Source organism: Pleurodeles waltl, chromosome 5 (assembly GCF_031143425.1).
Source record: "Pleurodeles waltl isolate 20211129_DDA chromosome 5, aPleWal1.hap1.20221129, whole genome shotgun sequence".
Classification (NCBI taxonomy): domain Eukaryota; kingdom Metazoa; phylum Chordata; class Amphibia; order Caudata; family Salamandridae; genus Pleurodeles; species Pleurodeles waltl.
Window position 1 is genome coordinate 390,274,779 of NC_090444.1, and position 25,649 is coordinate 390,300,427.

Genomic DNA, 25,649 nt, shown 5'->3' on the forward strand with positions numbered 1-25,649 from the left:
TTGCATAGTGCGTAGGCCTGTTCCCTGTATGAGGGTGCTGTGTACGCCAATGGTGTTGTTGGGGCAGCCATTGACCAAGTGTATCCTTTGTCTCTTCCCCTCCTTTTTGTTTTGTCACCCTGTCCTCATGTGCATTAGCATCATCTGGTGGAGGAGCAATGGCACCGGCAACGGAGGGAGCTGCATCCCACATGGCCCATGAGGCTGAATCCACCAACGGTGAGGGCACCAGTGGGATGGGGAGGTAGGGGAGCACCACGGCGGAGACAGGAGGGGACAGTTCTGAGAGTGATACCTCCTCCGATGGAAGGTCCCTGGTGGTGGCGGACACCTCTGTGTCCACCCCAACTACAGGTACAGCAGCCATCCCCGTACCAGCACCGCCCTCCCAGCAGCTCCTTGGCAAGTTTTCTGCGCCCGCTCACCCAGGAGAGTGGGCATCTCCTTCTCCCAGGTACCTCAGGCCCTGCTTTAGTCAGCCCTGCTGCCCTGAGTGTGGAGGCTACTGACCTTTTGCGATCCATCTCTGTTGGGCAGTCAACCATAGTGAATGCCATCCAGGGGCTGGCAGGCCATTTGCAACAAACAAATGCATTCCTGGAGGGCGTTCACTCTTGCATGGCAGCCCAACAGAGCTCAATCCAGGCTCCGGCCTCCTCCCTGATGGCAGCCATTGTCCCTGTCTCTAGCCTCCCCCTTCCAACTTCCTCTACCCAGTCCCATTCCCCTCAACCCCAACCTATCCCAAGCACACATTCAGACCAGCATGCACCCAAGACAACACACAAGAGTGGCTCAGGCAAACACAAGCACCACACATCATCCCACATGCACTCACACAAACACCATCCAGATGCAGACACACCAACATCCACTGCCTCCACTGTGTCCCCCTCCTCCTCCTCGTCCACCACCCTCCCCGTAGCATCTCCACTTATACCAGCATGCACTACATCCTCATCCACTACGCCATCACCATCACGCCTATCAGTACACACCTCTCACTGGCAGTCACCACCCCCACATCCATGCACACGTCCCATGTGTCCTCTCCCACTGTGTCTGTGCCCCCTCCTCCCAAAGTACAAAAACACAAGCTCTCAGACACCCAACAGCCATCCACCTCACTTAACAGCATACAGCCCATGCACCTGCAGCCAAACACAGCAGACACCTCCTACAACCACTCCCTCTTCCTCCACTCCCAAACTTTCACCCTCTTCCCCCCTAGTGTCCCTAAGAAGGTTTTCCTCTCTGCCGTTGACCTCTTCCCTGCACCTCCCCCCGCCCTTCACGACGAGCCAGGGTGGTCAGAACCCAGCCGAGCACCTCAGTCACCCAGTCCACGGCCACAGTAGTGCTGGCAGCTACTGCAGGTGTGAGAGGCTCCAGGGAACCAGCCATCAGCACTGACAGTGTGCCTGCACCAGCTGCCAAGGGGAAAGGTAAGGAGGCACGCCAGCTGCCAAGAGGAAAGGCAAGGAGGCACCACCAGCTGCCAAGGGCAAGGGGGCTGCCCCTGCAGGCAGGAAGAACAGGAGGCCTGGTGATGGGACTGATTCTGAGCCCCCATCACCAACCATGGCGGTTCAGCCATCCGAGGCTGCAGGGGAAGGGCTGGATCCTCCCCCCACCGCTGGCATTCCCGACAGCAGCACCGCCACCAGCACCACTGCCAGCACCATTGCCAGCAGCAGCAGCCTGAGTGTGCAGCCGTTCGAGGCTGCAGGGGATGGGCTGGAGCCTCCCCCCACCGCTGGAATTCCCGACAGCAGCACAGCCACCAGCACCACTGCCAGCAGCAGCAGCCTGAGTGGGCAGCCGTCCAAGGCTGCAGGGGATGGGCTCGAGCCTCCCCCTACCACTGGTATTTACGACACCAACACCGCCACCAGCACCGCCACCAGCACCACCACCACTGCCAGCACCACTCCCAGCAGCAGCAGCCCGAGTGGGCAGCTGTCCGAGGCTGCAGGGGAAGGGATGGAGCCTCCCATCACCACTGCCAGCATCAATACCAGCACTGCCACCACTGAGCAGCCGTCACCGCCGTCAGGCAGTGTGTAGTCCTGCTTCCATGGACTGTAGTGCATCCTGGACCCTGAAAATCCTGTGAGACTGTGACCTTGCTCTCCTCAAGTGCTGCATTACAGGGCACCAGGACCCCTCCAGAATTAGTGGACGAAGCCATCCATTCACCTCATCCTTGCCAGGATGAAGCACACTAGGCACCAGGCCCCCTCCGGAACCAGTGGAAGAAGCAATCCACTCACCCCATCCTTGTCAGGATGAAGCACACTGGGCACCAGGCCCCCTCCAGAACCAGTGGAAGAAGCCATCCACTCACCCCATCCTCGCTAGGATGAAGCACACTGGGCACAAGCCCCCCCCAGAACCAGTGGAGAAGCCATCCACTTGAGAGACTGTGGTTTTGCACTCCCCAGGACCAAGCAGTGGGGAAACCACCCACTTGAGAGACTGTGGCCTTGCACTCCCCAGGGCCAAGCAGTGGGCAAACCACCCACTTGAGAGACTGTGGCTTTGCACTCCCCAGGACCAAGCAGTGGGCAAACCACACACTAGAGAGACTGTGGCATTGCACTCCCCAGGACCAAGCAGTGGGCAAACCACCCACTTGAAAGGCTGTGGCCTTTGAACTCCCAAGGACCAAGCAGTGGGCAAACCACCCACTTGAGAGACTGTGGCCTTGCCCCAGGACATTGCACAGGGCATGTAGTCCCCTCCAGGACCAGTGGTGTTGTACCATCTTCTGGCTGAGGTGCCCCCCGTTCCCCGTCCCCCTGAGGTGCCTGTGTATTTTCGACCTGATGCCCCTGCGGTGTTCTATCCGTGTTGTTGCAGGAGTCAAGTGGGGCATTGGCCTATGTGATGTGGCCCTGTGGCCCACGGACATTGTGGACTGGGCAGTATCCCTCCATTTGTATATATGTATATACTGTTTGGATTTTGAAGCACGATTTTCTACACTTTTACCTTATTACACTCACTTTAATCAATTCCTTTTGTCCTTGCATCATTCCTGAGGGGTACAGGGTGAATATGTAATGTTACTGCATCTGGTTATGTGTATGGTGTGGGGGGTGGGGGAGTGGTGTTTTGCATGTGTGTGTGTCACTCTCGTTTTCCTACCCTGTGCTAGGCAGCAGTACTCACCGTGGTCATCTTTGCCGGTATTGGTGTTCATAGTGAAGAAGGAGATAAATGAGCATGGGGAACAGCTGCAACTCGGGCTCCATGTTGGCGTGGTTCTTCCTTGTGTCTCCAGGGGTGAATCCTTTGCCTTCTGTGTTCTGTTTCTGCCGTGCTTTTGATGTTGTTGGTACCGCCCCGGAAAAGGTGGGGGATAGGCCTGTCAAAATAGAGTGGGCGGGACATTGTCTTCAGCCTGGCTGTTGGCGGTTACCGCAGTGGTGCTTGTTGCTACCGCTGTGTCGGTCAGTGTGTTAAAGTGGCTATCTGAGCGGTTTCCGCCGTGGTCATAATTCCATTTTTGTTACTGCCAGCCTGTTGGCGGTATTACCGCTGCTTTATCACCGACCACCAGGGTTGTAATGAGGGCCACAGTGTCAAACAGCTGAAGGGGTTCTGCAAGGGTTTGGGAGTACCCACCCAGAGTGCCTCCAAGAGGGAAGAGTACCGATTGTCGCTGAAGGCCTGGGCAGAAGCCCATTCAAAGGAGAATATTGAGGACACCTCTGAGGGGAGGATGGCCCCTCACAGGATTTTGTGCCAGTAGTGGGGGATGTTACCCCTGGATTTGGGCCCCCTAGAAGACCAGGGAGCAGTGTCTCTAGCCATGGCCTGACCGCTGAGGAAAGGAGGGAGGACAGAAAATTTCAACTACAAATGGCAAAGTTAAACCTGGAAGCAGAGGAAAGGAAATCAGAGAGAGAGAGAGTAGCCAAACAAGCTGAAGCTGAGAGAGCCTTGGCTGAAAAGAAACTTTTGTTGGCTCATGAACTGAGTTTCAAGGAGCTGGATATTAAGGTGAGGCAGTCTGAGTCCAGCAGTGATGGTGGCAGCATCCCTGCAGGACCTGCTGGGGAAAGGAAGGTTTGTGTACCAAAAAATGTAGGCCCATATTTATACTTTTTTTAGCGCTGCATTTGCGCCGCTTTTTGACGCAAAACGGCGCAAACCTACAAAATACAATGGCATTTTGCAGGTTTGCGCCGTTTTTGCATAAAAAAACGACGCAAATGCGGCGCAAAAAAAGTATAAATACGGGCCGTAGTGCCAAGTTATGTGTTGGGAGATGACATTGACAAGTGTTTGGCTGCTTATGCAGTTGAGCTAAGGGCTCAATGGGTCTCTGAAGAGCAATGGCGGGGTGGCCTTTTGGTGGTATGTACCAGTAGTGGGAGGGACACACTCCTTGCATTGGATCCTAATGATCAAAACAGATACACACCCATGAAAGCTGCTTTGCTTGCCAAGTTTGGGCTGACACCTGAGAAGTACTGTCAGAGGTTTATGGACAGCACCAAACTCCCCACATAGAACTTGGTAGACTTTTTTGATTTCTCCAGTAAGGCGCTGAATGGATGTGTGCGGGCAGTAAAGTAGAAGACTATTTGGGGTTATATAATGTAATCCTGAAAGAACATATGTTCAGTGTTTGCTTTACAAAGTTGTGCCAGCACCTAGTTGACAGTAAGCTGACTGATCCTAGAAAGCTTGCTGAGGAGGCGGACCTCTGGGTTAGCACCAGAGTGTCCTAGAAGGTACCTGGGGGGTGGAACCCACAAAGGTAGCCAGGGTTCCCACCAGAAGACCAGAAGACAGAGGTAGGGAGAAAAACTTAAAAATTAAGGAGTACTCAAAAGGCCCCCAAAACAATTCCCAGGGTGTGTGGGGGGTGGGGAGGGGTTGGTAACCAGTCCCCACCTGAAGCTGACAGGAAGCCAGGGTACTTTGACAAGAAGAAAGGGAAGTTTATCTCCAGATGCTTAGAGTGCTTCAAGTTGGACGGTATAAGGGTGACCCCCAATGCCCCAAGAGGGCATGCCCCCCACTGGAGGGCAGGTCCCTGGGTTGGCTAGTGTAGCGCTCGGGGGGGGTTGGTCCCAGTTAGCTTTGGGGAGCAGATAGAGGTGTCACTAGTATCCCTGGGAGATAAGGAAATGGTGCCAAAAGCCCACATGCCTGCCAATACTTCCAAGTATAGGCAGTGAATCATCATTGAAGGGTGGAGGCTTTCCGTGACACTGGAGCCAGTATGACTATTCTCAGGGGTCAGCCGGTGTCAGCAGAGCAAATCATCCCTAATACATTCCACCAGGTCATAGTCGCTGACAATCGCCCGGTGGCTCTGGTTCCCTTTGAGTGGAGGGGTCTCTGGTCCTGCCATGCCTGTAGATTGTCTGTTAGGCAATGATCTTGAGCACACTGCCTAGATAGAGGTAGAGCTCAGATCCCACCTGGAGATGTTAGGTTTGCCCGAGTGGGTCTGCATGACCACACAGTCCATGGCTACCCAGAAAAGGAGTCAATGGCGTCTGGAGCCTGGAACAATGGCCCAGACAGCTGCACAGAGAAAGAGCAAGGGGCGTGGGAAACCGGCCCCAGATATTCCCACGGTGTTGGACGGGGTCCTAGAGGAGGAGGCCCCTGAGCCAACTGGGAAGGATATTGTCGACCTGGGTAACCTGCTTGAACTTGCTGGCTGGCAAGTAGAGGGTGGGCCAACCAGGGAGGAATTCTGCAAAGCGCAGAAAGAGTGCCCCACTCTTGAGGGTCTGAGGCAACAGGCCTCAGCCCAAGCAGCAGGTGAACCCTCTAGCGATCACCACATATATTGGGAGAATGATCTCCTATACAGTGAGCCTAAGGTACCGGCCACTGGGGCAGCACGTGTGCTGGTGGTCCACCAGTGTTACGGGGCCTTCCTAATGGGGCTGGCTCATGACATCCCCCTGGCAGGACATCTGGGACAAGACAAGACCTTTCCCAGGCTTGTCACCCACTTCCATTGGCCTAAAATGCGGGTAGCCTCAGATAATTTCTGTAGGGCCTGCCCAACCTGCCAGGCTAGTGGGAGACAGTGAAAAAGCTTAAGGATCCCCTGATCCTACTCCCCGTCATTGGCAGCCCCTTTAAAAGGGTGGGCATCAACGTCATTGGTCCCTTTGACCCCACAACTGCCTGAGGCAACAGGTTTATCCTGGTTTTGGTGGACCATGTCACCCGCTATCCAGATGCAATCTCTCTGAGGACAGTGACTGCACCAGTGGTGACCAGAACTCTGAAGGGGATATTTACCCGTGTGGGCTTCCCAAAGGAGGTAGTGTCTGACAGAGGCACAAACTTCATGTCTGAATACATGAAGTCCATGTGGGATGAGTGTGGGGTAACCTACCGGTTTACCATCCCTTACCATCCTCAAACCAATGGGCTTGTTGAAAGGTTCAACAAGACCCTAAAAGGCATGATCACTTTCCTGCCTGAAGCCATGAGGCATAAGTGGGACGTCCTCTTGCCATGCCTTCTATTTGCTTATAGGGAAGTGCCACAGAAAGGGGTGGGGTTCAGCCCCTTTGAACTTCTCTATGGTTACCCTGTCAGGGGACCACTAAGCAAAATAAACGAGGGTTGTGTGAAAGCTCCCAAGAAACCTCCAGAGGATGTGGTCTGTTACATGCTGGCCCTCCGCAACCAGACTTGGGGGCATATTTATACTCCGTTTGCGCCGAATTTGCGTCGTTTTTTTAGACGCAAAACTAACTCCATATTTATACTTTGGCGTTAGACGCGTCTAGCGCCAAAGTTCATGGAGTTAGCGTCATTTTTTGGCGTGAACACCTTCCTTGCGTTAATGAGATGCAAGGTAGGCGTTCCCGTCTTAAAAAATGACTCCCAGGCATGTGCGTGGTATTTATACTCCCGGGCAAAAATCACGCCCGGGAGTGGGCGGGGCAAAAACCCCCGCATTTGCGCCTCTTTTTAACGCCTGGGTCAGGGCAGGCGTTAAGGGACCTGTGGGCTCAGAATGAGCCCAGAGGTGCCCTCCCCTGCCCCCAGGGACACCCCCCGCCACCCTTGCCCACCCCAGGAGGACACCCAAGGATGGAGGGACCCATCCCAGGGAAGAAAAGGTAAGTTGTGGTAAGTATTTTTTTTATTTATTTTTTGTGGCATAGGGGGGCCTGATTTGTGCCCCCCTACATGCCACTATGCCCAATGACCATGCCCAGGGGACATAAGTCCCCTGGGCATGGCCATTGGGCAAGGGGGCATGACTCCTGTCTTTGCTAAGACAGGAGTCATGTTAATGGCGTCTGGGCACCCCAAAAAAATGGCGCAAATCGGGTTAAGACGATTTTTTTGCCTTAACCTGACTTGCCCCATTTTGGGACGCCCAAACGCCATTTTTCCCTACGCCGGCGCTGCCTGGTGTACGTCATTTTTTTACACGCACACCTGGGAGCGCCGGTCGGCTAACGCCGGCTAACGCCGGCTAACGCCATTCATTAAATACGGCGCTCGCATGGCGCTTCAGAATGGCGTTAGCCGGAGCTAATTTTTTTGCCGCAAAACTGCGTTAGCGCAGTTTTGCGTCAAAAAGTATAAATATGGCCCATAGCGTTTCTGGAAACAGGCCAAGAGCAACCTTGAGGCCAGTCAAGAGGTGATGAAGGAGTGGTATGACCAGAAGGCCTCTCTGGTAGAATTCTCACCTGGAGACAAAGTATGGGTGATGGAGCCAGTAGAGCCTAGAACTCTCCAGGACCGCTGGACTGGCCCATTCGAAGTGAAGGAGCGAAAGGGGGAGGCCACTTACCTAGTGGACCTCAAGACCCCTAAAATCTCCCTATGGTTTCTCCACCAGAACAGGCTGAAGCCTCATTTTGAGAAGTTTGACGTCAGTCTGCTCCTTGTGACAGATGAAGACATGGAAGAGGAGAGTGAGCCTCTCCTCGAATTCCTCTCTGCCAAAGAAAATGATGGGTTAGTGGAGGGTGTTGATCTCTCTGACTCCCTGACTCCAGAACTGAGATGAGAATGCTATGAGTTATTGGAACAGTTCTCTTCCCTGTTTTCCCTCACTCCTGGACTCACCCACTTGAGTGTCCACGATATTGACACGGGAGGCAGTCCCCCTGTAAAGAACAAAATATTCAGGTTATCAGACAAGGTGAAGGTCAGCATCAAGGAGGAAGTTGCCAACATGCTGGTCCTAGGGGTTATTAAGAAGTCCAGTAATCCCTGAGCCAGTCCTGTGGTGTTGGTACCTAAGGCTGCTGCACCTGGTTCTGCATGGACTACCGGGGTCTCAACTCAGTAAACACGGACTGACGCTCACCCCATCCCCGAGCTGAAGAGCTCGTAGACAGACTAGGCGCTGCCAAATTCCTTAGTACTTTTGATCTCACATCAGGGTACTGGCAGATCGCCTTGACTGAGGGGGCTAAAGAGAGATCTGCATTTTCCACTCCTGAGGGTCATTACCAATTCCGGGTGATGCCCTTTGGGTTGAAAAATACCCTGCTACCTTCCAACGGTTGGTTACTGGGTCCTAGCTGGCAAGGATGCCTTCTGCGCAGCCTACCTAGACAACATTGCTGTCTATAGTTCCAGCTGGGAGGAACACCTGCTCCACCTCAAGGAGGTGCTTCAGGCCCTGCAACAGGCAGGCCTGACCATCAAGGCTAGTAAGTGCCAGATTGGGCAGGGTTCCATGGTATACTTGGGGCACCTAGTAGGTGATGGCAATGTGCAGCCTCTCCAGGACAAGATTGAAACTATCACGGCCTGGCAACCACCTAGAACCCAAACCGAGGTGAGGGCCTTCTTGAGCCTCACGGGTCATTACCGGAGGTTTGTCAAGGGCTATGAAACCATTGTGTCACCCTTGACAAAACTGACACCCAAGAAACAACCTAGGTTGGTGAATTGGACAGAGGCTTGTCAGAAAGCCTTTGAATCCCTGAAGGAAGCCATGTGCATGACCCTGTGCTAAAGGCAACTGATTACTCCCAGGAATTTACTGTGCAGACAGATGCTTCAGAGCATGGCATAGGGGCAGTTCTAGAACAGCTAAATGAGGAGGGCCTAGACCAACCAGTAGTCTTAATTAGCAGAAGACTATTACCACAGAAACAGAGGTGAGACCATACCTGTTTAGGACTCGCTTCCGGATTCAGACAGACCACAGGCCCCACAGATGGCTCATGCAGATGAGAGGCGAGAATCCTAAACTCTTGAGATGGTGCATTTCCCTACCAGGGATGGACTTTACAGTGGAGCATCGCCCGCGGATTGACCACGCAAATGCTGATGGTCTCTCTAGATACTTCCGCCTTAGCAATGAGAGCTCCCAGGAGGTTGGGTAGCTCTCCCCACTTTCAGCTGGGAGGGGACACATGTCACCACTAACTTTTTGCCTACCTCCCTCCATTTTTTGGACACTGTTTTTGCTGGTTTTAGGACTCTGCACACTTTACCACTGCTAACCAGTGCTAAAGTGCATATACTCTCTCCCCTTAAACATGTTGACATTGGTTTAAACCCATTTGGCTTATTTAATCTACTTGTAAGTCCCCAGTAAAGTGCACTAGATGTGCCCAGGGCCTGTAGATTAAATTCTACTTGTGGGCCTGCAGCACTGATTGTGCCACCCACCTATGTAACCTCTTAACCATGCCACAGGCTTGCCATTGCAAGGCCTATGTGTGCAGTTTCACTGCCACTTCGACTTGGCATTCAAAGGTACTTTCAAAGCCTTAAACTCGCCTTTTTCTACACATAAGTCACCCCTAAGGTAGGCCCTAGATAACCCATAGGGCAAGGTGCTATGCAGATACTGTAAAAGGCAGGCCATGTACCTGTGCAGTTTATATGTCCTGGTAGTCTAAAACTCCTAAATTCATGTTTACACTGCAGTGAGCCTGCTTCTTTCATATGCTAACATTAGTGCTACCCTCATATACTGTTTCAGGGGTAGCTGCTGATCTGAAATGAGTAACAAGGCCATATGTAATATGGCTAGGATGGTAATACAAAATCCTGCTGACTGGTGAAGTTGGATTTAATATAACTATTTTAGAAATGCCACTTCTAGAAAGTGAGCATTTCTCTGCACTTAAATTCTTCTGTGTCTTACAATCCACATCTGGATGGGTTAGTTGACAGCTCCCTTGTGCATCCACTCAGACTAACCCCAAATACAGGATGCTCAGTCACACTTGCACACATCTACATATTGAATGAGTCTTCCTGGGTTGGGAGGGTGGAGGCAAAGCAAAACACACATGATGGACGGAATGCGGAACCAATCAAACATTCACCCCCAGTCACAGATCTGGGTTTAATCCATCGTTTTTTTGCTCACCGTGCCCCATGTCCCGTGCTTCCCATGCCACTGGATTCAAGCTAGCCTGGCTGATAAGGGATGATACCCCGAAACCGGTCCTAGGATGCTTGTTTCCAGTCCAGGGAAGACCTGGCCTGGCAGTTCGGGCTGGACTGTTCCCATGGGGAACAGGGTCAAGACTGATTTGCATATGGCTGGGTTTAAACTGGAATGGCATGTGCAGCAAAAAAACAATTGATTTAGGCCCAGATCTCTGTACTGGGGGTGAATGTTTGACATTGTTCAGCATTCCGTCCATCACTTGTTCTTTTTGCATTTGGGAGGGTGGAGGCCCTGACACTTACATGTCAAAGTAGCCTATCCTCACACAAAGGACTGCCACACCCCCTACTGGGACCCTGGCAGACAGGATGGAACTGAAATGGGACCTTGTGCACTTCTAAGCCACTCTTTGAAAGTCTCCACCACTTCAAAGGCACATTTGAATATTTAAGCAGGGGTCTGACCCTACCAACTCATAATCTTCTGGACAAGGTCCCACTGGAGAAGAATCCCTGAACAAGAACCTGCAACGTGCCAAGAGGAACTGCCTGGCTGCCCGAAGGACTCACCTGACTGCTTTCTGCAAAGGACTGCTGCCCTGCTGTTGCCCTGCTGCCTTGCTGTCCTCTGGCTCTGCTGAGAAGTGCTCTCCAAAGGCTTGGGTAGAGCTTGCCTCCTGTTGCTTGAAGTCTCAGGACCAAAAAGACTTAATCCTGCAAAAGAACTCCTTGTGCGATGAAAATTAGATGCACAGCAAGAAACAACGCACAGCCTGCATCGTGGTGAGAAAATCACTGCATGCCAAACTGAAACGATGCAGCCCTCCTCCTCGAAGTGGAGATTGATGCAGCGCCAGTGTTGCAACCGGAACTTGGGCGCATGGCCCACGGAATTGACACAAACCCGAGCCAGAACGCTGCAGCCCGACTTCCTGAGAGGAATCGATGCAGTGCCTGCCATGCGGCAGACATTTCCACATATAACGCACCAGATCGGCGGAACCCCTGTGACTCCATCCTGCACACCCAGAATTTCAACCCATCGTCCCCAGGGCATCCAAAAAGCCCGCAACCCGAAGTGGATCCCAGTCTATGCACCGGAAATCAAAGGAAAGCCTGTCCTGTGTGAAAAGTCAGCTACGCATCGTCTGTGTGCACCAGAAAAATCTACGCAAACTTCCCCGTTTTCCACGCATCTCTTCCTCTGCGGTCACTTGCACAGAATTTGAATGCAAACAAGGTTTCTTTGTGCTTTCAAGAGACATTTGTTGCTTTTTAAAGACTAAAAACTTCTTTTATCAATTCCTACAGTGATAATACAAAGTGTACTTATCATTTCTTAATCGTTTTGACCTGCATTTAATCAGATAAATAATATATTTTTCTAACCACTGTGTGGTGTATTTTTGTGGTGTTATACTCTGTTATTGCGTGATCTATTGCACAAATACTTTACACATTGCCTTCTAAGTTAAGCCTGACTGCTCAATGCCAAGCTACCAGAGGGTGCACACAGGATCATTTGGATTGTGTGTGACTTACCCTGACTAGAGTGAGGGTCCTTGCTTGGACATGGGTTAACCTGACTGCCAACCAAAGACCCCATTTCTAACAGCATGGATGGCCCTCCGCTATTCAGGCGCTCCTCAGGGACTCAACAGTTTTCCCCTGCTGAAGACACACTTCCCAAGTTAGGTGCCTGAACTCTGAGCTGCATTCCTGCTGAGGGCGCTGTTCATACCACAAGGGTTTCCCCCAGTAGAACACAAGGAGAGAGGCTCTCGCTGCCCCGTAAAGGATAGTGTGGTGGACAGGGGTTCTCGGCCCACCATGCACACTATTGCAGGCAGCTGCAATGACATCATGTAGATCGGTCGTGGAGGAGAGCGACATGGGGATCCTCTTCAAAGTACAAGCATATATGAGCCTCTAAGCCCCATTTGCCTGTGGCGGTTCACTGTTGGAGAGGTGCCACTGCCCCTTTGCCGAGCAGCCCCGTGCCTCAGACCAGGCTGCCAGCACCTCACGGCCAGCCTTACTTGCGCTTGGAGCACCCGACGCAGAGGCGGGCTGCCCGCGATCTTGTACCACAGTAGTTGCGCCACACATTTTCGGGTGCCTGCCTCTATGGTGATCTTACGCAGGGGGCCCAAGGAGGGTCTCCCTGCTATTTCCCTTGCTTCTCACTTTGGGTCAGGCCTGGGGGCCTCGTGTGTTGGGGGAATAGCACCTCCTGTGGGCACCGATATCTGGAGTATACATACAGGCCAAAACTTCAATTGAGGCCCTACAAAGACTTTGTGAATGCCGGAGTGGTGTTTTACCTCATTGTTTGTAGTAGGCATGCAGGGCCACCTGCGGCCTGCCCATTTGCAGTAGTGTATCTGTTTCCAGCGGGCTCCCGGAAAATTAACCTAACTCCACTATTAGGAGTGAAGGGGTCCCGGTACCCAGGTGGGATTATTTTTGGCATACCTATATTAATACTGTGGTGATTCAAGTACCTTGTTCTGCGTTCAATGCACACTATTTGTAATTCGCATTCCTTACTGCTGCATCACATGCTGTGGCATATGCCCTAAGGAAATGTTCCCATGATATGTGCCTTCATTTTGGTGAAAATGCTGATCTACCATTTGGAAATGTTTCTCTTTTATTTGCATTCATGGTGTGTCTTGGCATCTCTGATCATACGCTTACCCTGACATGTGCATCTTTGGTGATAATGACAACCTGACTACTGCTTGCGTTGCAGGATATTAATAGTAACCTATGTTCTTACCTGACTATTGCTTATTTTGGCAAAGTATTAATAACTAGTGTGATGTTCTCACAACTTCTTATATAGCACGGTATTACTGATACATGTGTTTGGGCTAATGAGGTTTTATGCAATACAGTTTATTTTTATATAACTTGTTGTGTTTCCTTTGTGGTGTACTTATTGTGTCACATGTGTTGTGTGTGTTGTGAAAATGCTTTACACATTGCCTCGGGATAAGCCTGATTGCTCGTGCCAAGCTACCAAGGGTGTGAGCAGTGGTTATCTTGGGTGTGTAACTCCCTCGCCGTGACTAGAGTCTGTGGGTTCTGCTTGTCTGAGGTGTATACCCTAGCCAACCAGAAACCCCATTTCTAACACTGCTGCTATTTCTTGTCTGGTGCTATTAGTATGTAAACTACTAATTGATATATGACCACTAAAAAGACTTTTAGAAACACTATACAAATTGCAACTATTAATACCACTCTTACCGTTTGCATTATGGCTAGTGTACCACTACATTTTTGGTCTTAGAGTTTCTAAACTTTCAGTTTGATAGAAATGTAAAGTTACATAAAAAACACAAGACTTTAAATTTAGGCCCTCATTTGGACTTTGGCGATCAATTTCACTGACCACCAAAGCCCAACCCGTCAGGTGACTGCCAGAGCTGGAGGTCAGCAGACCACCATATTACGAGTGATGGCTGCTTTTTGCCATTATCAAGGCGGAAAGCAGCCAGAAGTTATGCTGGCGGTCTCAACTGCAGAGACGGTTCCCTCACCAGCACTGCCACACAAGCAAGACTCGTCCCACTGTATTGCAAGCCATAATACAGCTTGGCGGAGTCCTGCTGGTGTGGTGGTGGCGGTGAGGGAAGAACACCAGGGCCTATCCCCTCCCGGACGTTCCCCTCGACTGAGAAGTTAAGTGGGCGTCCGAAAGGGAGGGGTAGGAGGGTGTGTGTGTTTGGATGCATGCTTGTAAAGGGTGTGCTGAATGCGTGCCTGTCTGCAAGTGAATGTGCATGTGTGTGTATATCTGCGCGTGTATGGCGGTGTCTGTAGATGAATGCGCATGAGTGGGGTTATCTGTGTGAATGAATGCAAGTGAGTGGGTGTGACTGAGTGCATGTATGCGTGTGCTGCATGTGTGTGTATGTCAATGCTTGCGAGTGTGAAGGGGTGGGGGGTTTGAGTGTGTGGGCGGCTGGGGGGATGTGTGGGACATGTGTGTATGTGTGTTTCTGCGACAGTAATAAAGATTCCTGTCACCCGGTGCGTGACCGCCAAGGTTTTCATGTGGGGTGGCCCTCACGGAAAGCCTGGCTGTGTGCAACCTCAAAATCCAGATGGGAGACTAAGGCCTGTAGGTGAGTTGGAGGTGCTCATGACAGCCAGCCTCGTAATGAGGGCCTCTACTAATTCTACTAATCCACCATTTCTCTATATGGTCAGTATGTGCCTCCCAGATTTGTTGTGGATTGGTTACTTCTTATTGGTGAGCCAATCCTTTCTAAGGATTACTTTACAAAAAGTGCTTTAGGGCAGTGCCTACCAATAAAGTTGGCCACTTTTGTCCATGCCTTCTCTGATGTGGCAGGTGGAGAATTAAATTACTAACAAACTACATTCTCATGGTTAAAAATGAACTGAAAATAAAGACAAGACCAAAATCTTTTCTATATAGATGATGTCTGAAATCTTCACTCAAGGACCTTGACTTTGTGTTGATGTTAAAATGGCATTCCTCATATGTGAAGTATATCATATAAGTATGATATTTAGAAATTGATGTTTTCCATGATCCCCTCTATCTATGTATTTGGAAATCATTTGTGAAGGGTTCTCTTATGGTATGTTTTGATAACTGTACAGGGAATCCTAACCCAGTCCCATCATTTTGAATCAGCACAGTAGGAAAAATCTCAAAAGACTCAAGATCAAGGGTGTAGTTTCAGGGGGATGCTTGTCATATAATGTGTTTTAACATTAAATGCCAGCCTGAGCTTTGGAAAATCTGAAACTCACACCTCCCAATTATTACTGACCGACCTACTTCCCTTGCTCAAGTTCCTTCAATTACTTTTTAGAAATGTGAACCTTTATTGAGCATGGTTGAGGAGCACTACTAGAATTTATTTGTGGTGGGGATTCCTGTTATGTCAGGAAACATGTAGAAATTGGCTAAAAAAGGTTAAACCTGTCCTGGGGAATTCCATGGCAAGGCAATATGTGTAGAAATTGTTTCTAATTTCAAGTGCAGTCCCTTAACGCTCCTTGAAGATATGCATTTGTATCAGAAACTCAGTGTTTGCTAGATGAGTATTTGAGTTAAATACTGTGAGATTACCTCAACAGATGTTATACAATAGAGTTCACACAGTGCTCATAATATTCAGGTGAGGAAATTCCTGAATATTGGAAAGAAACAGAAATTGTTTGCATCCATAAAAAGAAGAGTAAAGATAACCCCGCTAACTACAGGCCTATGAGCCCTATTAACATCCTGCAGAAAATGTTCCGCGAGCAAGTGTAATTTAAACTGAATGATTGGATGGTTGAAAATAATATTCTGTCAGATTTAAAGACAGGATTCCAGTCAAATGTAAGTATGTGTGACCAGATTTTTCACTTCCAAACACCGTTAAAAATATTTCCTCCTTAAGGAGGATCATCTTTATGTAGTTGTTATGTAGGCTATTTTTGATTTAGTTCCTCTGAGAAATGCTCAAGAACGATGGCATCCCATAATCTTTATTATCAACCATGATGAAACTCGAAACAGAAGCCTATGCTCGACAAAGATGAGGTAATGACGAGGAACTGAGAATCAAAAATGTTAGACAGGGCTGTTTCATGACTCCCACTGCATTTGGTATTTATATTGATGGATGGTGGTTCACTGGTTGAATAAGTGTCAAAATGATACACTTAAATCAGGAAAATTATCTATCCCTGCATTGATGTTTGCTGACAACACCCTGATGATGTCAATAACCCCAAAGGGGTTGTAAATATTGGCAGATCAAGTCTCACACTTTTGCTCCTGTTGGGATCTTGAGATTAATGCAGGGAAAACTAAATATATGGTTGTGAACCCCCATTGCTTTTACAAATGAAGAATGCTGGTAGAGTGAGTTTCTTGGAGAAAGTGAACAGCTTCAACTACCTAGGAGTGAAGCTTGCTGACACCTTTTCCAGGAGTCAACAGATGGACAAAAGTACGAAGGTATTACAACACAGATCAACGTTAGTCCTTAAAAGGTACAAAGCTACGTCATCTAGGCAAATGTCCCCTGCCCTGAAGGTTTACAGGGCAAAATCATTAGGAGAGGCTCTATATGAAGCTGCAGTTTGGGGTTATGGAGACATGGTGCTCCTAAAAGTATGTTAAAATTCCTTTATAAGGTCACTGGTTAATCTTCCCAATAAGACCCCTTTAGTTCAGCTGCATTTTGACCTAGCCTTTCACAGGGTCAGTAATGTGGTCAATAAACCACTGGTGTATTAAATATAAATTTGGTCTCTAAATGAATTAGAACTATATAGAGCTCCGCTTAGAGATCTGATTTGCCTGGACAATTATTGCTGAACCCCTTTGCTCAGCTTCATTAGAGCATAGCTACTGAACTATGGGGAACTATGGGAAAATCCAGAAAACAGAAAGGGAAGCTTTAGATTATGGGTGAAGGTTTGTTAGTGGCGGTATGTCAGGGAGAAAATCTGGATTGAACAGAGAGATGGAGGGCAAACTGACACATTTCTTTCTCTTAAACGCACTCCAGAATTTGAATCCATGAAATTCATAAAATTCAGAATATTTATTTTGCCAGTCATTTCATTCTCTGCTAAATGGTCAAAAAATATAGTGGCTAAGGAGGTCTGCCCAACTTGTTTCACATTAGAGGAAATTTAACATCATGTTTATACTTTTGCTCAGGCTGTAGTTCCACTAGGAAAAAACGGATTATTCCTCTATCTTGTCTGATAAGCATATGACACATTTGGGAGGTGATGACGCTTTTGAAAACAGATACCTTGGAAAAGATTGTTTTTGTACTGTCAATTTTTTTTAATGTGGGCTCAGTACACTTGAGTAGAACAAAATCTTAGGATGAAGTACAGTACTTTGTTTATGGACTCTAATAGGCATTTTGGGTCATATGTGATAACGTATTAGCTTTACCATTTTTTTAAATGGCATTTAAATTTTTACATTTTAATCACAAGAAATGTGTTATGCACTTTAGCGGTACATTTTTATTTTTTATGATTTTATTGAAGAAAAGTTTATGATTATATGAATCTCTTCATGTTTTATGGGGATTTACATTGAAATTTCCTATATTGATGATTTGAACATCTGTTCAGTCAGAGACGCCAGGTACTATAATACATGTAGTAAATCCTTCATGTCAGTGTCAAAATTATTAGATGCAAAAGGCTCAGCAACCAGATAGCAGAGTCCCATCTCACATATACATAAGGGGAAATGCAAACCTACTGAATGATCTGGATAATGTGACCCATGCAATCTTGACTGCTATTGCTACTCTTTGACCGGTAAACAATGTGGATGAGGTCGGCATTGTTACAATGGTAATACATTTACACATTTGTACCTTAATATCTAGAAGATGGGATATTACGATGTAAATTCATGGACATAGAATAGGGAGAAGGATAAGCAATAAAAATTCTTATTTTAATTAGCAATTTAACATATTACAAAACAATAGGCACTTACCATTTTTACCAACAAGTTATTACCAATGATACAATGGATGAGGTAAGACTCACTTGTACTCCGGCGTGTTGAAGTGAATGCCTGAATTAAAAAATGACTGTGGCTGTTATGACTTCTGCTTGCCTCTCTGATGCAACACAGTGAAGTATGTGTGCTGATTGGCAGGCCTTGTACATATATATTATGAAGTATTTGTATATATTTTAATTTGTTAAATGAATTTGGTAAAGTTTGATGCTATACAATTTTTTTACACTGGCGCCAAAATTAGATATGACAAATAGCCAAATTAAAACTGATCAGCTTGCCCACTGTCATTTAAGTCTCTTTTCTAGGTCCTCTGTCTGCTTTGATATTGGTGTGGATACTGGAGTTTTTATGACGTATATGAAATATAGTCTCAACTCACTTATATTTCCTTTCACCTCACAATATAGCTTGTATAGTCTTTAGACAATATGAATTTAGATTGTATTTTACAAAATAGGGATATTTGTAACATGACTCTATGATACAAGTGGTATATTTCGATGTCGATGTGGTGCTTTGACATTCACCTATTGATTCTTTCTAGTGCTTTTCTCTGAAGCAAGGTAATCACATTTCAGCTGAGCTTATTTTTAAAATGTAAAATGTAATCAAATATAGGACTGAGACGAAAACACTCATCTTTCAGACCTATGTTTCCTAGATGTCTTTCATTTCATGTTTTTGGAAATGAGTGTATTCTCATAGGTTTTGGTTAATTTTCAAAGGCATTTTTGCAGAAAGTAACAGAACCCTAGAGTCCCCCCTCAAACTACACACATCAGAAAAACACAGGGCCTGATTCTAATGTTGGCGGGCGGCGGGAGCCGCCCGCCAAGCTACCGCCGCTGAATGACCGCACCGCGGTCAAAAGACCGCGGCGGCCATTTAGACATTTCCTCTGGGCCGGCGGGCGCTCTCCAAAAGAGCGCCCGCCGGCCCAGAGGAAATGCCCCTGCAACGAGGACGCCGGCTCAATTGAGCCGGCGTAGTTGCAGGGGTGCGACGGGTGCAGTTTGCACCCGTCGCGTATTTCAGTGTCTGCTTAGCAGACACTGAAATACTTTGCGGGGGCCCTCTTACGGGGGCCCCTGCCGTGCCCATGCCATTGGCATGGCCACGGCAGGGGCCCCCAGGGACCCCGCAGCACCCCCTACCGCCATCCTGTTCCTGGCGCCGCCATGGGGGATTCAAAGGGCAGCGGTAAACCGGCGGGAGACCGCCGGTTTGCCTCTTCTGACCGCGGCCGAAGCGCCGCGGTCAGAATGCCCTGCGGGGAACCGCCGGCCTGTCGGCGGTGCTCCCGCCGACCCTGGCCCCGGCGGTCTTAGACCGCCGGGGTCAGAATGACCCCCACAATCTCTTCCCAAAACTCTTGTGCAAACTGAACTTTTTTTCTGTGGCTTTATTTCCAAAACAAACATTCTTGTGATTCCAGTTCTCTTGGGTTTGCAGATTTCTGCATGAAATGAGCCTCAGGCCACAACATCAAAGGGGTTAGTTACGAAGGGAGCAGATTAATAAGATGTAGAGTTGATGTTAAATGTGAGTGACCAATTCAGCAACTTCTAAGTGATGTATTGCTTGTACAAAAGGGTCTATCCGTCATCTTTTCCACACTTGACCACTAATTGCAATTCCCCAAAATTTTTATGTTGATTCAGTTCATTAAATGTATCAGACTGAAACTAGCTAGATGATTAATTTGCACTTTTATTTGTACCGAACTGGAGTAGCTATTCTGTGTTATGCATCCATGAAAAGTGTGGAAGAAACACAGACATTTTAAAACGTTTTCATTTTTTTCCAGAAGAAGTGAATGAAAAGGAGAATGTGGATGTTTCAGATGAAGAACATGAAGAAGAAGAGGGAACTCTTGATGAAAAGAAAGACCAATCAGACGTTGAGGATGAAGAAAATAATGGAAGTGACAGAGCCTCTGGTGAAGAATCTAATGCTGATGAAGGTGGTTCTGAGGCTGGGGAACAAGAAGAGGATAAAACTGAACAGCATCTGGCTGATCCTGAAGCAGAATCAGATGTTTCTGTACGACAGCGCAAAGTCCCAGTGACAGAAAATGAACAATAGAGTTTTCAATTATGTTTGTTGTTTACATGGACCAAAGAAAATATGCTTGTTGCGCATCAGATCCGCAAATGAAGTCAACAAACCTACTGTTGATATTATGCCTAGAAGATTTAATTTTTTTGAAGCTGATATTTTTAAGGCTTCTTTTTTATTAATACCTTAGTATGTTTCTGGATCTTCTCTTAGCCTTGACAATCTCAATTCAAACTGATTTATTATTTAGTGATAAACTGATATAGTGTTCTGTTTTTAAGTCCCAATATCATACACAATACATTTTGTTTTATAGACTTGCAAACCTCAGCCAAAAATATTTGCATTATGCAATTGAATTTAATTTATGTTCTGGTTTTTATTGAAGTCTACTGCAAAAGGTCTAACTTATTTAATTTCAAATGATTTTATGCTCCTGGCTCGCCCAATGAACTACCATTAGGTTATGCTTTTTTTTTTAACTGGTTGCAGCTTTGATACAAAATGGTCAAAAAAACGTCTTTACATGTTCAAACTATCATCATATATTGCTAAATGTGTCCGTTGTTTACTGTTAAACTGAAAACAATAAAGTTTTTTCCATTTTTTAAATCATTTTACATTTTAATTTTTTCATATATATATAGGGACCATCACCCCTTCACCTTTAATAATATGATGCAGGCCCAGTGGATGGGGTCCTTGAGGTCTTGCAGTGGCTTGGAAGACTGCATGGGGGTCCTTGAGGTTGCGCAATGGCTTGGAAGATTGCATGAGTTAAATGTGTTTGGGACCCCTACTCTTTAATGGAACGGGATTTCACATGGAGAAAATAATTTCCACTAATTAAAAAAAAAAAAAAGTAAAAATGCTTCCATGACTATTTCCTTAAATCTATCAGGACAACTGGATTCAGTCATTCTTTGGGAGGCTTTGTGAATTCCTGATAGTCGCAATTCTGCAGCCATAAAAAGGATACAAACCTTAGAGTACTATTACAACTATATTTAAGAATATGGATTTGTGTATCCACACACCACAAGTAGACAGAACCACTTGTTTTCATACAGATGTGAACATTGTCTTTTTTTTCATGTTGGCTGGTTTATATTCCGATTGACGGGCATCAAGTCAAGCAGAGCAATAATGCACAGGAGAGCACTATATTGCCTTGGATTGAGCAGAAAGCTTTCTCAGATAATTCATTAGCTATAGTGAAACTCTCCCAGAGCTGGGATTGTATCACACTATTATGAACAGCAGCATACAAGGGAGACAGCTATGAATCTGTGTATTACTGCCTAGATGTGAATTGTTATTCTAAAACTTTAAAGGAAACTCTTAAGAACAGACGTTTTAAGGCATGTGATGTGTGAACAATTGGCCAGGGCCCCCACCTTCCAGGGAGCCTACTGGGAAAGTGAACTTTCTCTCTCTAGCTCTCCTCAGTCTAATGCTATATTTCAACCTCTTTCCTAAATCTCCCTATGACTGTGTGTCTCTCTGACCAGTGTCATGTTAAGGTATTGTGGTGCCCCCCAGAAAACATATTTCAACTATGTTTGTGTGATTGCCATTTGTGAAAGTTTGTTTGGCATCATTCATTATCAATTGGCAGAAAATCAGTAATTCAATTCAAAGTTGTTATAAACAAGTGTCAAAGGTCTCCCACAATATGTTGTTCCTAGTGCCACATAAAATCCTTAACACAACTCTACCTAAGACCATACTCCTCCTCAATTAAAGTCTGAAATAGGAGAACAAGGAAAGTACATGCTTTTTGGGAAGGAGACAATTGCTGATTGATGCAATACTAGGGAACTGCCCTAACCTTCAATGTAAATCGCCGTCTGATGGGACGTGTGCCTGAACTGTGGAAAACATCCTCTTGAATAGACTGTGATGGATATTGAAGTCTGTTAAAAGAATCCTGCAAATAATCTACATCCTAAACCTACGGTTCCTGGGTTTTGAAAGATTCTGCAATAGAGGACACCTGCTGCTACATTGTAAAATAATTTCTGTCAATGATACAGTACCAGAATGAAACCCATAATGTCAACCATAGAGGGAGAATCGCCAGAGGAAGGGTCTGTCATTAGATTTTTCTACAGACCAGTTTAAAAATTAACATAAAGAACATATAGGAAAAAAAGAAAAATGTTCAACTATAAGAAAAGAATTATCATGTGTATTAACAAATAGTAATTGCAAAATGTGCCTGAAAGAGATCAATGATTAAGACAAGATTAATCACAAGGAGTGTATTGATTGTAATAAAAGAGTCACTACAAATATCCTTCTAGTAGTGAGCCACATGTTGGTATAACACATACAGGCACACCTCCATGAGTAAAATGGCTTTCTGACTAAGGAACAATAACATCGTAGTTAAAAGATTGTAGCCCAATTGCTTGACCACACCTTTTTTTCCAACATCTAAAATGGCAGAATAATAAAGTTAGGAGTAAACATTAATGATCATAAAGCATTTTCAAATTAAAGGAAACAACATGTAATATTGCACATAACTGAGCAACTGGTGTACTTAACAGCTAATCTGGCTACAGAATTAGTAAACTCTAAAAATGTAAAACTCGGTAAGTAATTCCATATTGCTAGACTAATTAGACCCCGATCAACAAGTCATTACAGTTTATACATAATCACAATAACCTAAAGTAAACATTTACAATAAAACTCTTGTGGCCAATGTTTTTAGTCTAATTGTTTTGAATTATTCAACAATGTATTAACCTTATCACATATAGTTTGTTTAATGCTTCTATCGTAGAACAAGTTATCAATGCCCTACAACCTGTTTTAATGGACTGAAGACCATTCATCTCCATTCATAAATGGAATATATAGGTTACAGTATCTGTGTCCAGTCCACACGTTCAACAATGATTGCACTCTGAGTGGGTTCCTGGCCACCTAGATTTAAGTTCAAAGTTGACCTAAAACAGCAGTCTAAAGCACACATCAACATACTTTACAGTGATTTTATCAGGCATCTTTCAGCAATTAGCTAATGAAATGCTGAACCCACATAGTAATATAATTTTATTGTACAGAAGGTCTTGATATCTTCCTTACATGATAACATTTGTTCTGCCGCTTCAAACATTGTTTTGCCCACTTGGCAAAAGCTTAGAATAGGCCATGAGCCAGGTCCCCAAATGTAAGCAATTGGTACCACTTGGGGTATGGTTTCTAAAATGACCTTTTTTCACGGTATCGATGCCTAGAAATGGAAAATGTGATAGCAATTCCTCACTCTTTGCCTTTTGCCTGATATTATTAAATTAGCAGCCATAGCCAAAAAACATAATGGTTTTCATATTTTTGATAAATAGCATACTAATTCATTATAATATTTGTAGTGGATCCTCTTTGGTTTTACTGGGAATCAGGAGATAGCTTAGCCTTCTAGCTTGCAGGTCTGTCCCCTCGTCACCTAGTGACTTTTAACCTACTTAGCTTGCTCTGTTTTAGCACATGTATTTAATTATTTCTTCCAAATGGCTGCTAGGTTTATAGTTAGGAAGATGTTTTGATTTCACGTTATCAGTGCCACTCTGTGAAGGCATCATTATCAGCATCAAAGCAAGTAATATATGTGGGTATTGACATTATGGGGGTTATTACAACTTTGGATGAGGTGTTAATCCGTCCCAAAAGTGACGGTAAATTGACAGATATACCACCAGCCGTATTACGAGTCCATTATATCTTATGGAACTCGTAATACGGCTGGTGGTATATCCGTCACATTTGGGACGGATTAACACCTCCTCCAAAGTTGTAATAACCCCCTCTATACTTTCCCACTTACATGTGACAGTAACATAATGTACTTTTCAGGGAATTGTTTATATAATTTCTGCCCCCAGCATGCCTTCTTATCTATTGTTTGGAAACATACCTGCGTCAGGGGTCCTACAAGATCTGTATAAATACAACACATGCAGACAAGGTTATCAGAGGGATTCCTACCAGATCCCTCAACGCCATATATGCTACATGTTGCCTTGATGCAGACCCGGTCTTTGTGTCCCCACAGAGTCTTATCTGGGGACCTCATTCCAAGGTAACGAGGGCTGGGGGCTCTTCTAATGGGCATGGTACTGGCAGATTAGGTTTAAGACACCTAGCTCTCTTCAGGTTAGAAATTAGGTTCATCATGCTTGGGTATTAGGTCCTATTTCACATCTCATGTTATTGCAAGATGGTGAGTGTCTTTATATTCATGACTCTCATTTTTACAATTCTGTTTCTTACATTGTTAATTATCCTAATCATCGCAGCCCATGTATTTTACAGTAGATTGCAGTTGTGTTAATAAAACCTATTGAAAACTTTACTGCGTCTCCTTCATTGCTTGTGTGTGACTGAAACTTGTTTCTCATGTGAGAAAAGGGGAATCTATGTTTAACTACGAATCCCTTGAGATGTTCAGTCTTGAGTCCATGCGTAAAGGCTGCCACAAATCACCTTCTACTGTTTGAGTTTTGGTGAGGTACTGCTTGTGAGCCGGGAGGGTTAGACCAACAGTTTTGACTTGTTATAGGATTGGCCTAGTCGCCTACTTACAAAAGTGCTGTCATCCCTAAACCAGCAGTCTTGCCTAGAGCAAGAGTCCAACTATGACAATGTGTAAAAATAAATCTAATTCCACTAGATTGGTTAAATGGTTCAATTCAATTTCATTAAGAAATCATTATGAATATTACTTGTAATAATGACAATATAGTCGTTAAAATAATGACAATAAAACTTCATTGTATTCCTCATATATTGATTTAGATTGTGTGCATAATTTTCATTTACAATTTTAAATAATAGTTGTCACATCTTACATAGGCAATGTATGTCATGAGTGAACACGAACACGATTTTATCATTCAAATTCGTCATCATCATCTTCTTCTGAATAGGTGTCATCATTCTTTGCGTCAGTTTGATTTTCACAGGCAGGAAGTCTGCACATATCACTGCACTTGAGGTCCTTTAGGCAGCAGACTCATATTGGTAGTTTGCAGATCCTAATGCAGTTGCAAGCTAGTAGATCTAAGAGCCTGACGTGCTGGCTGACCCTCTATCCAGTTCACTACCAGTTGCTCTGCTCCCTCTTGTTTTCCCAACTTCCACCCTCTCCCAATTGGACTAGGTGTCTGTGGATCATTCAGAAGACATGTTTCATCATATAGTGGCCGGTTACGAGTTTGGCAGACGAGAACACCTGCCTGCCAGACTCCCGACAGGGTGGACGCCGCCATGCTGGCGACCTTCCCGCCCGCCCCATTACGACTGTCACAATGGGCTGACTGGCGGAATGTCATCCCAGTGGGAAATTGAAGCAGCATTGTTGCTGGCTCATAATAGAGCCAGCAGAAATGCTAATGCTACCGCACACAGGGGGCACTAGTACTCTCAAAATCCCCCACTTCCTGCACAGCAGACAGTGCGCATTTCGAGGGTGCTGGGTAGGGAGACCCCTGCACTGCCCATGGCATAGACATGGGCAGTGCAGGGGCCACCATGCGGCCCTCTGCACTTGTTCTCTGCCAGCCTTCTCCAAGGTTTCCGCCGGTCAGCCCAGTGGGAATGTGGCAGCAGCATTGTCGCCGGCTCATAATAGAGTCGGCATCAATGCTGCCACACACAGGGG

General features: G+C 46.2%; 1 protein-coding gene across 1 annotated transcript in view; it reads left to right on the plus strand.

Annotated features, from left to right (window-relative positions):
• The window catches only part of TMX4 (thioredoxin related transmembrane protein 4), a 390,958-nt gene extending 370,371 nt beyond the window's left edge, over positions 1-20,587 (plus strand). Inside the window, exon 10 of the mRNA XM_069236546.1 lies at positions 19,725-20,587. Coding sequence (XP_069092647.1) covers positions 19,725-20,002 — 278 coding nt within the window. The 3' untranslated portion in view covers positions 20,003-20,587. The remainder of the gene's footprint in view (positions 1-19,724) is intronic.
• Positions 20,588-25,649: the final 5,062 nt, after the last annotated feature.